The sequence below is a fragment of the Nothobranchius furzeri genome, chromosome 4 (genome assembly GCF_043380555.1).
Source record: "Nothobranchius furzeri strain GRZ-AD chromosome 4, NfurGRZ-RIMD1, whole genome shotgun sequence".
In the NCBI taxonomy this organism is placed as follows: domain Eukaryota; kingdom Metazoa; phylum Chordata; class Actinopteri; order Cyprinodontiformes; family Nothobranchiidae; genus Nothobranchius; species Nothobranchius furzeri.
The window spans coordinates 84729160-84742399 of record NC_091744.1 but is presented as its reverse complement, the minus strand read 5'-3'; the positions used below and the strand labels follow the sequence as shown (position 1 = coordinate 84742399).

General features: G+C 46.9%; 1 protein-coding gene across 7 annotated transcripts in view; it reads right to left on the bottom strand.

Annotated features, from left to right (window-relative positions):
* wt1a (WT1 transcription factor a) overlaps window positions 1–13240 on the bottom strand; it is a 40722-nt gene that overhangs the window by 11485 nt on the left and 15997 nt on the right. For 2 of the 7 annotated variants that reach the window (XM_015965251.3, XM_015965252.3), the window contains exon 4: window positions 5966–6049. In XM_015965251.3, the coding sequence (XP_015820737.3) occupies window positions 5966–6049 (84 nt within the window). 7 annotated transcript variants of the gene reach the window in all.

The following is a 13240-nucleotide window of genomic DNA, read 5'->3' as shown; positions in this document are numbered from 1 at the left end:
CAGAGAACTTACCAAACAAGCTACTAATTAAAGGTACATTCCGTTTTAAATCAGAAACAAGTCAACGCAAGTTCATCGGAGAAGATTTGGCCGAGTCAAAAATAACAATAAAGGCAACTAAAAAGGAACAGATACAGAGAAAACAGAACAAGTCCAAGGGTCGAACCCTGAGGAACCCCACAGCAAAGCGGATGAACAACACATTTTAAACGTTAAAACTAATGAAGAACATTTAACCCAACACTCGTAGTCACGCTTATCAAAAGCTGTCCTTAGATCTAAAAGTCCAAGAATTAAGAGGTCATTTATTATCAACAAAATGACGTGCTGACACTGTTGTTTGGTGCTGTGACCCTTAACCCCTTTATCCAACGACCTCTAGGAGTCACAAACTAATGATCAGTAAATAAGTTCTACGTTTAAGGGCTGTACAATGATAAAAACTCATAATCAAGCGGCATTAGGCCCGGCTACTTGGGCTGAAGCCCCGGATGTTTTATGAAAAGCCCCGGATCTAAATTGCGGAAGTAACATGCAGTACCAAAGTCCAACAGAGAGGGAGCAGCTGGCAGTAGTTTGTATACAGCCTGCCTGAGCCTCCACCACTGAAGAAGAAGCCCTTCAGCAGCCGGCTTCTTCAACAGTTTCTGCCTGAAACGCATGAGTGAAGATGGACATAAGGACGTTTTTTAGACAAAAAGTACGGCGACAGAACCCCAGCTTTGATGAGACTGGTGCTGACTCAGGTTTGTGAGTCTTATTAGAAAATATTTGTTGTGCTGCTGGTTTGCCTAAAGTTAGCTTACTATCAGGTAAAGTTGTTGGAGAAAGAACGGGAATATTTACTATCATCTCACACTAAACACTAACAGGAACAATACTCTGCCCTGAATATGCTTAATATATAGCTTCAGATTAAAAATTATGTGGTACAAGACAAATATATATGATGCTGACTAGTGCGTGTCACATGTGTGTGCGTGTGTTAAGCCCCGGGTGTTCTGCAGTCCTTAATCCGCCCCTGATGAAGACATCGACATGGACAGATGTATCACCAGACAAATGTAAAGGAGATAGGGTCATAATTCAGAGTCATAAATCTCTGAAATGCAGCTCAGCCCCACTTAGTGCATCATGTGCCGACATGACCAGGTCAGGGACTAAAATGTACAAGCGTTTGACCTGAAACCAAGCCAACTTACGTTGTATAGCACCTTACAATGGTATAAAACTGACCAAAGTGCTGAAATTTAAAAAAATACATTAAAACTAATGTATTTAAATCAACAGGCGGATTGGTTCGGCGTCTGCAGTGATGCGGACGCTGAGCCGATCTGTCGTGGTGAAGAGGGAGCTGAGCCAGAAAGCCAGGCTCTCGATTTACCGGTCCATCTACGTCCCAATCCTCACCTATGGTCATGAGCTTTGGGTAATGACCGAAAGAACGAGATCGCGGATACAAGCGGCCGAAATGAGTTTCCTCCGTAGGGTGGCCGGGCTCAGCCTTAGAGATGGGGTGAGGAGCTCTGACATTCGGGAGGGACTCGGAGTAGAACCGCTGCTCCTCCGGATCGAAAGGAGCCAGTTGAGGTGGTTTGGGCATCTGGTCAGGATGCCTCCTGGACGCCTCCCTGGGGAGGTGTTTTGGGCATGTCCTGCCGGCAGGAGGCCCCCGGGCCGACCCAGGACACGTTGGAGAGGTTACATCTCCAATCTGGTCCGGGAACGTCTTGGGATCCTGCCGGAGGAGCTGGTGGAGGTGGCCGGGGAGAGGACGGTCTGGAGCTCCCTAGTTGGGATGCTGCCCCCGCGACCCGGATAAGCGGAGGAAGACGACGACGACATTAAAACTAAGGCTGCACAGTGGCGCAGTGGTTAGAGCTGTTGCCTTGCTGCGAGAAGGTCCTGGGTTTGCTTCCCGGCCTGGGGTCTTTCTGCGTGGAGTTAGCATGTTCTCCCTGTGCATGCGTGGGTTCTCTCCGGGTACTCCGGCTTCCTCCCACAGTCCAAAAACATGACTGTTAGGTTGATTGGTCCGTCTAAATTGTCCCTAGGTGTGTGTGTGTGTGTGTGTTTGTCCTGTGTGTCTCTGTGTTGCCCTGCGATGGACTGGCTCTCTGTCCAGGGTGTACCCCGCCTGATTGTTCATTGACCGCTGGAGATAGCCCCCCGCGACCCTGCGTGGACAAAGCGGGTTCAGACAATGGACGGATGGACATTAAAACTATACACAACATGAAAATGTATAAAAACTAAAACTTAAGAACTAAACCTAAAAACCAAACCATAAAAACGGGTTTCTCAGCATCCCATGCTAATTCTAAATGAATAAGCAGCCTTATTTGTCCAAGGATCACCTTTCATTAGAGCCTTCTTTGATGATGGAGTTACAGCTGGGATGTTTGCACGTTCTCTGAAGTGTTCCTCGAGACTCGAGGTGGACACTTAAAGAAGCACCTGGACCTGACCTCACAAAAACATGTCCAAAAGGGTCATCTGTGCAATTGTTGCCAGACTTGAACCTGTAAAAGGATTTACTCTAAACCAGGCTGGATGTTCTTCATACCTCAAGCTCTCCCAAATGCAACAACAAAAGGTACGAAATCCAGGCGAGGCAAAAGAAGAGTGGAGTTCTGTTTGTCCCAACTTCAGTACCAAAATACCAGTTTTTAGTAAGAGTACCTGCTGAGGATAAAGATGCTGCATATTCTGCCTTTTTGCACAAACTCCCAACAGCAGCTAACTTAGTCTGTGTGCACCTTTCAGGCCTTTTAAAGTGGATGTTAAGGGGTTCATCACATCTTTTTATCACGTATAGAAACACGTTCGGTCACACGTCCCAGTCAAGGCGAAGAACAAAACCCGCTCTGTTGGACGCAGCTGTCCTCTGTTGCTTCTCATATCTCGCTGTGATAACACACGCGGAGAAACAGAGTGCTCTTGTCTGGTCGATGAGTTATAGTTCAGTCCGTCTCACTAAAGGAGGACGACGGGAATTTGCATCCCGAGCTGCTGAGCAGGAATCATAAGGTGCTCTTTGTCTGCTTCCATTTTCCCACTGGAAGAAAAACACGGTGTAAATTATAGCTGCGTGCTGCTTTGATAATGCTGCTTCAGCTCTGGAGACGTTTTAAGGTCGAACACGGGTTCGTTTAATCCCCTCAGCAGTTCGAGCGACACGAAATTCATGCGTTTAGACAAGAATACTGATGCAAACACAAAAACTCAGCGTTCATGAAACTAACGGCTGGAGATGCACCGATTCTGGCACCGACTGATACCGATTTATCTCAAAGATCATGTCGTTGTTTTTGCTTGATTATTTCTGATTAACTTGAAAGCTATGATTCCCTGTGATTTATGTTATTTGTTCATGTGGTGCTTTTCTAGAGGCCTCATTGTTGTCTGCTGTAAAAAATATCAACGTAGATTTATTATTTGTAGTCATTTCACATCCTTTTATTTATTATTATGTCATTTTTACCGTTTTCTTTCAAATTAAACATGTATTTAAGTAAAGTAATGTACAGGCAAAAACTCATAAACACAAATCTGCGACTTTTAAAATCTAAAGATTTAACTGCATGATTTAGATCCATAGATGAGGCGATTTACTATTTTAGGAGTTTAGACGAAACCCTGGGAAACGACCTGAGCGCTCCTCGTATTTAACTCCCCTTCATTTCCTCTTCCTCATGCCTCCTCCTTATCTGGCTCCTCTTGTTGCTCTCCGTTCTCTTCCTCCTCATCCCTAATACTCCCGTACACCTCCTCCCATCCCCTCCTTTCTCCTGCTGACCATCACCGACACCAAAACATCACAGATGACTTTGTTTCTCTATGAAAACGGCTGAAAAATGACATTTGTCTGCATGGTTTGACTCATTCTTTAAAATGCAGCAAAACCGTGAAAATAAATGGATTTGTGTCACATCTTTGTAAGTATCAAACACACACACACACACACACACACACACACACACACACACACACGCGCGCGCACACACACACACACTCATTCATTAACTATGATAAACGTCTTTTGGCTCGGAGTAGAAAGGGATTTTTTGAGCCGACGCAGACGCCGACCAGAGCGCAACGCTGCAGGTCACGGTGACACGGATCATTCTGAGAGCTTTAAGGTTTGTCTAAACATTGGATGCTGTAACACTTGAGGGATTTCGTGCGTTTCCTAAACTATTTCTGCAAGATGGGGGAAATAAAAGCCAAGGAGGAACTTTTGGGGACATTTCGTATGACCTTTTCTACCATTTCCTTTGGAAAATGTTGGACAACTTGGATTAAAGTAACCATAAAGGATGTTTTTCACTTCCTTTCTGATCAGATTAAAATTCTTTCATGCAGAGTTTAACCTAATAGCTCGTGCTGAGATAGTTACAGTTGGTTTGGTCAGCTTGAACCATGTGAAGTTAGTTAGTTAGATATCGCTCGAAACGCGCGGATTCTTCCTGATGTAGGAGGTGTGTCTCTGCTTTGTTTTGGTTGTTTTGGCATCGACATCATCCTAGCGCGCAACGTTCTGTCACTCTTAAAAAAAACTGTAAAAATGGTGAGAAACGCTGGCAGCTAAGGGCTTTACCGATCAGGAAACGGCTGGCAGCGAATGAGTTAACGGGCAACCAGTGCAGAGGCGTCAGAATAGGAGTGATGTGTGCTCTTCTGTTGGCTCCAGTTAGGAGCCTCGCTGCAGAGTTCTGGACCAACTGAAGGCAGTCAAGGGCTTTTTGTTAAAACATGTGAAGAGTGTGTTACAGTTATCTAGACGGGAGGAGATAAAGGCATGGAGAACCATTTCAAGTTCATGTTTTGGCACCAACCATCGCAGTTTGGAGACATTTTTTAAGTGATAAAACCAGTTTCGGACCAACGTTTTTGCGTGACCTTCAAGAGACATTTATTGGTCAAAAACACAAATTCCTTAAGTTTGTCTTGACGGCAAAAAAAAATAAATGACCAAGTTTTAGACTAATCAGGGGAACCGTGCTCTCAGGGGCAATGATCAGACATTCAGTTTCCAGAGCTTGACTGAAGGAAGTTATCTTCTAGCCAGCTGATGATAGCTGATAGACACTCTAGTAATTCAGAATCCTTAAAGGAGCAGTGCAGCTGAATGTCATCTGCATATAGGGGATAAGAGACATTATGAAAAGAATCAGTTATCTGTCCAAGAGGGTGTATGTACAGTTGAAACAAGAGTGCACTCAAAACAGAGCCTTGGGGTACCCCACAGAACAGATCAATAGAATCTGGCAAGATTTGGTTTACACAGACACTGTAACTTCTGTTAGAAAGGTACGATCTAAACCAGTCCAGAACAGTCCCAGAGATCCCCACCGAGTCACGAAATCCGTTAATTAAGGTGCTGTGATCAACAGTGTCAAAAGCTGCAGAAAGCTCTAACAATACTAAGACAGTAAACATCTCACCTACGATTGGCTAACTGCAATGCTACTCTTCCGCTGCCTCCGTTCACTCTTATTTCTTGTGTTAAAAATGTAATGTTCATGTATTATCCCCACAAATAACACAAACCCCAAGGTGTTCTGCCATGTTGTGGAGCTGCTAATGGTTAGCCTCTACTAGCTGTGACACGCTCTGCTCTCTCCTTTCCGTGGGCAGTACCATGCCAAGGTGGGCGGGGAAATGAATGCTAATTTTCACTATGACGTAGAAGCAACTGGCTTTTTATGACCTGATCGTTTCACTATCCATTTCCTTTCTGCGGCGAACGCATGTGATGGCAACGTCCCTGTTCAGCATGCGTGTGCAACTCATTTATAAAAAACAAGTACGGTTTCTATGGGAACGAGACCTTTAAGGATGTGAGTCACACTTCCGCGTCACAACACAGCAGGTGAGGGAAGGTTTAAATATCCAAAACAACCCATCTGTTCCCTTGCTGATTTCTGGCTATTTTTGATGAGTGTGATGGTTAATTTCCTACCTCTTTATGGTGGATGCCAGAGTATTGACAGGATTCCATGCCACACACTCCAACTGAGAGGTCATTTGATATAAATTGTCACCGCTGTGGAGGAAAAACAAAATGTAGAAGCTCATGAGCTGTGTGAAGGACTTTGATTTAGCCGGAGCCTTGAACAAGCAGGTCAACTGCTTGGTAGACCATCGTTTGGTCCCCAGATTTTGTTAAAGCATTTACTGACCATAATCTAGGAAAAATGCAAAAAACCTCTACCTGATCATTACTTTATTGTTATTATTTATACATTATTTGATCTAAAATTGCATTTGAACCCGTATTGCCCCCAAAATAATGTAAGAAATGCAAAAGAGGAGAAATGAAACAGCCTTTTCTTGGTGCAGAAGGGTTAAAAAAAAACTCCCATTCTGCTCTAAAAGGGCCCACCCAGTCCAAAGCTGAACAACTCAAAGCTCATCTTTTTCTGGCGTAACAAACTCCACAATCATCATCCATATCCACACACACTTTCTACCTCTCACAGACTGGATTTATAGCCTTCACACCACCTGCAGCCTCACGGCGGTCTGAACTGGGGAGGAGTGGTGCCTGGTACCTGGCTCATTACAGAGCTATTATTTTACAGTGCAGCAGAGGCACGCGGCCAGCCGACCCTGAAGGTATTTCTGCTGTAATGCTGCTGGAGCAGAGGATTTAAAACAATGACTCATGGCACTTTTGTTACATAAATGGGTTCATTTTTCTTCTGTGTTGCGGACGACTTGAGCCCATCTCTAATTCACTTCACATCAATTACCTGGAAGTTTTTTTTGTCCCTGTTCTCTCTCCTAAACACATATTCATACCAGGAATATTCCATCCTGGTCCACTACCTGTACCTGCTGTGTGTTTTCTATGTTGTCCTGCACCAACACACCTGGTGCAACCAAAGGTTGATGACAGAATGTGAATCAGGTGTGTTAGAGCAGGGAAACAGCTGAAACATGCAGGGCAGTGCCCCCCGACCCCCAGGACAAAATATAGTCCATCCACCAAACTCTTTGAGGCGTGTTCTCCCACTTGCCATTTGACACGCTCTTATTTTGCAAATCTCATTCCGCTTCCGTACCAATTAAATAAATAAACTAAGGAAAACTGTGAACAATTAAGACACTGCAACAGAAAAAGCTGCTGAAATGTGTTTCCAGTTTAAAATCTTAACCATGTCTGTGTTTGTGTTGTGATTACAGTCCAGAAGCTTTGGTCAAACATTTTGTTTTCCAGAACCCGTTCAGCCAAACGCACAGGAAACAACACTTAGCAGCAGAACCAGGCTCAACGTGAGTCCAGTTGTAAATAACACTGGCCAACATGTTCAGGCCTGAACCAAGCAGTGGCGTCCCCAAGGGGTGGCTGGGGTGGGGGCATTGCCACCCCTGGAAAAATTGTTGACAACCCCACTGCCCCCTCAGGGAAAGCCAACCTCAGTCTCTCGTCTCGTCTTCCTCCGCTTATCCGGGTCGCGGGTCGCGGGGGCAGCATCCCAACTAGGGAGCTCCAGGCCGTCCTCTCCCCGGCCTTGTCCACCAGCTCCTCCGGCAGGACCCCAAGGCGTTCCCGGACCAGATTGGAGATGTAACCTCTCCAACGTGTCCTGGGTCGACCCGGGGGCCTTCTGCCGGCAGGACATGCCCGAAACACCTCCCCGGGGAGGCGTCCAGGAGGCATCCTGACCAGATGCCCAAACCACCTCAACTGGCTCCTTTCGATCCGGAGGAGCAGCGGTTCTACTCCGAGTCCCTCCCGAATGTCCGAGCTCCTCACCCTATCTCTAAGGCTGAGCCCGGCCACCCTACGGAGGAAACTCATTTCGGCCGCTTGTATCCACGATCTCGTTCTTTCGGTCATTACCCAAAGCTCATGACCATAGGTGAGGATTGGGACGTAGATAGACCGGTAAATCGAGAGCCTGGCTTTCTGGCTCAGCTCCCTCTTCCCCACGACAGATCGGCTCAGCGTCCGCATCACTGCAGACGCCGAACCAATCCGCCTGTCGATCTCCCGATCCCTCCTACCCTCACTCGTGAACAAGACCCCGAGATACTTAAACTCCTCCACTTGAGGTAGGACCTCTCCCCCGACCCGGAGGTGGCAAGCCACCCTTTTCCGGTCGAGAACCATGGTCTCAGATTTGGAGGTGCTGATCCTCATCCCAGCTGCTTCACATTCGGCCGCGAACCTACCCAGCAAGAGCTGAAGGTCAGAGCTGGATGAAGGTAGGAGGACCACATCATCCGCAAAAAGCAGAGACGAGATTCTCCTGCCACCAAACTCGACACACTCCACACCACGGCTGCGTCTAGAAATTCTGTCCATAAAAGTGATGAACAGAACCGGTGACAAAGGGCAGCCCTGGCGGAGTCCAACCCTCACTGGGAACAGGTCCGACTTACTACCGGCTATGCGGACCAAACTCACGCTCCTCTGGTAAAGGGACTGAATGGCCCTTAACAGAAAGCCACCCACCCCATACTCCTGGAGCGTCCCCCACAGGGTGCCCCTGGGGACACGGTCATAAGCCTTCTCCAAATCCACAAAGCACATGTGGATTGGTTGGGCAAACTCCCATGCCCCGTCCATCACCCTTGCAAGGGTATAGAGCTGGTCCACAGTTCCATGGCTAGGACGAAAACCACATTGCTCCTCCTCTATCTGAGATTCAACTATCGATCGGACCCTCCTCTCCAGTACCTTGGAGTAGACCTTTCCAGGGAGGCTGAGAAGTGTGATCCCCCTATAGTTGGAACACACCCTCAGGTCACCCTTCTTAAAGATGGGGACCACCACCCCGGTCTGCCACTCCCTAGGAACTGCCCCCGATGACCACGCAATGTTGTAGAGACGTGTCAACCATGACAGCCCTACAACATCCATAGCCTTGAGATACCCAGGATGAACCTCATCCGCCCCCGGGGCTCCGCCGCTGTGTAGTTGTTTGACTACCTCAGCAACTTCTGCCCCCGAGATCGGACAGTCCATCCCCAGGCCTCCCAGCTCTGGTTCCTCCTCGGAATGCGCATTGGTGGGATTGAGGAGCTCCTCAAAGTATTCCTTCCACCGTCCGACTATAGCCTCAGTTGACGTCAGCAGCTCCCCATCCCCACTGTAAACAGTGTGAGCGAGTTGCTGCCTTCCTCTCCTGAGGCGCCGGACAGTTTTCCAGAACCTCTTTGGAGCCGATCCATAGTCTTTCCCCATGGTCTCACCAAACTCCTCCCACGCCCGAGATTTTGCCTCGGCAACTGCCACTGCTGCACCCCGCTTGGCTATCCGGTACCTGTCTGCTGCCTCCGGAGACCCACAGACCAGCCACGCCCTGTAGGCCTCCTTCTTCAGCCTGACGGCTCCCCGAACCTCTGGTGTCCACCAGCGGGTACGGGGGTTGCCACCACGACTGGCACCGGCCACCTTACGACCACAGCTAGCAACAGCCGCCTCGACAATCGCAGAGTGGAACAAGGCCCACTCGGACTCAATGTCCCCCACTGCTCTCGGGACATGGTCAAAGCTCTGCCGGAGGTGGGAGTTGAAGACCGTCTTGACAGATTCTTCTGCCAGGCGTTCCCAGCAGACCCTCACTATGCGTTTGGGTCTGCCAGGTCTACGCGGCATGTTCCCTTGCCATCTGATCCAACTCACCACCAGGTGGTGATCAGTTGACAGCTCCGCCCCTCTCTTCACTCGGGTGTCCAAAACATACGGCCGCAGGTCAGATGATACGACTACAAAATCTATCATCGACCTGTGACCTAGGCTGCCCTGGTACCAAGTGTACCGGTGGGCATCCTTATGTTCGAACATGGTGTTCGTTATGGCCAAACTGCGGCTTGCACAGAAGTCCAATAACAAAACACCGCTCGAGTTCTGATCAGGTGGGCCGTTCCTCCCAATCACACCCCTCCAGGTAAAGCTGTCATTGCCCACGTGAGCATTGAAGTCCCCCAGCAGGACAATGGAGTCCCCTGATGGAGCACTATCTAGCACTCGTCCCAGGGACTCCAAAAAGGGTGGGTACTCTGAACTGATATTCGGCCCATAAGCACAAATAACAGTCAGGACCCGTTCCCCGACCCGAAGGCGCAAGGAAGCTACCCTCTTGTCCCCCGGGGTAAACCCCAACACACAGGCAGAGAGTCTCGGGGCTAACAAAAAGCCAACCCCAGCCCTCCGCCTCTCACCCGGAGCAACTCCAGCAAAGTAGAGTGTCCAACCCCTCTCCAGGTCTCGGGTTCCAGAGCCAATGCAATGTGTCGAGGTGAGTCTGACTATATCTAGCCGGTACCGCTCAACCTCTGCCACAAGCTCCGGCTCCTTCCCCGCCAGCGAGGTGACGTTCCATGTCCCAAAAACTAGTTTTCTTGTCCGGGGATTGGACCGCCAAGGCTCCCGCCTTGGTCTGCCACCCGATTCAAATTGCACCGGACCCTTCATGTTCCTCATGCGGGTGGTGGGTCCACAGTTGGACGAGCCCATGTATCCGGTTCGGGCTGGGCCCGGCCGGGCCCCATGGGCGAAAGCCCGGCCACCAGGCGCTCGCTCACGGGCCCCAACCCCAGGCCTGGCTCCAGGGTGGGACCCCGGTAACCCTCCGGGCCGGGTACTCCGACTCTTCGTTTTAACCGCCATGAAAGATCCTTCAAACCGTTCTTTGTCTCACCCTTCACCTAAGACCAATTTGTCATGGGAGACCCTACCAGGGGCACTAAGTGCCCCAGACAACATAGCTCCTAGGATCATTAGGGCACTCAAACTCCTCCACCACGATAAGGTGACGGTTCAAGGAGGACCACGTCAGCAGGAACCTGATGGTACCTGATGGTACCAACCTCAGTCCCCTTAATAAATCATGTTCATGTTCACCCTAACCATACTTTCGTCTTACTAAATCAAGACACGAGTTAAAACCAATAAATTAATGTGTTTCAATGAAATGTTAAAAAAAACAACTGTTAAATAAACCACAATCTAAATCATAAACGTGTACGTACCAGAGTGTTGCCAATTTCTAAAATAATATAAATCCCAATATTTTTTGTGGATGTTTTAGTTGAAACAGCAACAAGCAAATCAAAGAGTTTTCTTTATCTGAAATGTTTGTGATTCTCAAATTCGAGGTTAATGTGAAGGACGCTGTGGCTCCTATAGAGAAACCTTACATAAACAAGCGCGTGTACACACACAGGTGCTCACATGGTGCTCTCATAAGTATGGACTTGGACACGTTCAACACAGGTCTTAAGGCTGTGGTGGGCACTTAATGCACTGTGATTTATTATCGTGTGATTGTTCAGTTAAGCAATGTTGATTATATATTTCTTCATCAAGTTGACGCAGTGATAGCTTGATCTTGTTGTATTGTTGTTGTCCCTTTTTTTTTTTTTTTCTTTTTTTTTCCTTCTCTCTTTCTGCAGGTCTAGAAGCAGATTCTTCTTCATTATTGTTTATTTTTGTGGACCCCCCCCCCCCCCCCCCATCTTTTGTCTCTTCCTTTCTCTTTCACCTCTGTCTCCGTGTGTGGTCGGAATTAAAAAGCATTCACAAACAATAACAATAAGGTTTTAAGTATCAGGCGTGACATTAAAAGCAGACGCTTTGATGCTCCACCTGAGAATAAATCTGTAAGGCTTGTCACCAGCATTCAGACATCAATTCCGTGCTGTAGTTCTTTTTTAAAACAGAGAGCAGTTTTGTTTACCTGTTTTCCCGCTACGTTTCGTTTGAGGAAGTTTGCAGCCGCAAACGAAACGTAGCGGGAAAACAGGTAAACAAAACTGCTCTGTGTTTTAAAAAAGAACTACAGCATGGAATTAGATACGACACAGCAAGAACACACCTAAGATGTTCAAAGACATCAATTCTGTTTGTTTCACAGCCAGACAGGACACGAAAAAAAAAAATAAATAAAAATAAAAATAATGTGAAGGACGGCTAGGAAACAAGTGTTTTTATATGAAAAAGAATGAAGGAACAATGCACAGCAACAGGCTAAACTCTCCGAGCGTTACCAAAGGAACCAAGTTGGTGGGCCACCATCTGGTGCCCCCATGGAAATATTTCTGAGCGCGCCACTGGAACCATTTCAGCAAAGTCGTGTCTCTTTTATCTGATTACAACCGAGCAGAAGATTCATGTTTATAAGTGAGTAAAAGTTCAGTTTCAGGATTCTGGTTTTGTTTTGTTCTTTGATGAAAAGCAGAGATTTCCCCTTTTTCTGTTTCTGCAGATTAACAAGAACTCCGAATGTTTTTTCTTCATGATGTTCCAAGTTGACGACCTGCAGAGTAAATACAGGCCTGATGGTACCAGGCTGCAAGATTACACGGCTGACTTCACTCATATGAGTCTTTCCAGCAGCGTGTGTGTGTGTGTGTGTGTGTGTGTGTGTGTGTGTATCAGTCATGTTTGTGCCTAAATCAGACTCAGAGTATTTTTCCACTTTAAAAACTCAGCCTGAAGTTTCACTTTGTTGCTGAGGGTTCCTGTTTTCTTCCATCGATAGGAATTGGCAGCATGAAGGAATTTTTCATTTAGAAACACAACAAACGGTTAGATGAGTGTGTGGCGAGGAGGTGTCCCTCCTTAAAAATGCTGATTACCTCCAGAGCAAGATTCCCGTGACCCGTGTTACAATTATTATTTTTTTAATGGATCGCGAACAGGAAGTTCGCTGTCGCCAGAGATAACGGCTCTTTGGCGTTCTTCTGTCTAAAACTGGGTGAGGTGGTTTGAGGAGTGCATTTATAAAATGTTACCAGAGAGAAATCCCGATCATCCTCCACTTTCATTTTTCTACATAAAAACTTTCACTGCAGGGTGTTTTAGACATTCCTGGGAATTCTCAGCTCTGGTTTGAGGAAAGTTGGATGGGATGTAGCTGGAAAGGTGTTGACTTTAATGAAACTTGATGAGGTCTGAAAATAAAATACCTCATAAATGAAAGTTCTGATGGAACAATCATTTATTCCTAACATTGTCACGGGAAAGGGAGGAGCTGAGTTCCAATTATTCACAACTTTGGATGAATTTGATGTATTTTTGTCTTGAAGATGAGGAACCACTCATTTAAAAAATGCTTTTATGTGAAATCTTAGAAGAAAAAGTCCTAAAATATATGAACTTGTTGCACTTTGGATTCTAATGAACTCTATCCAGGTTTAAAATCTAAAAAAGAAAACAATGTTTCTGCTGAATTAGCTTAACTTTGTGTTTTCAAACGTTTGAGTTACTTCTAGAGGGCGA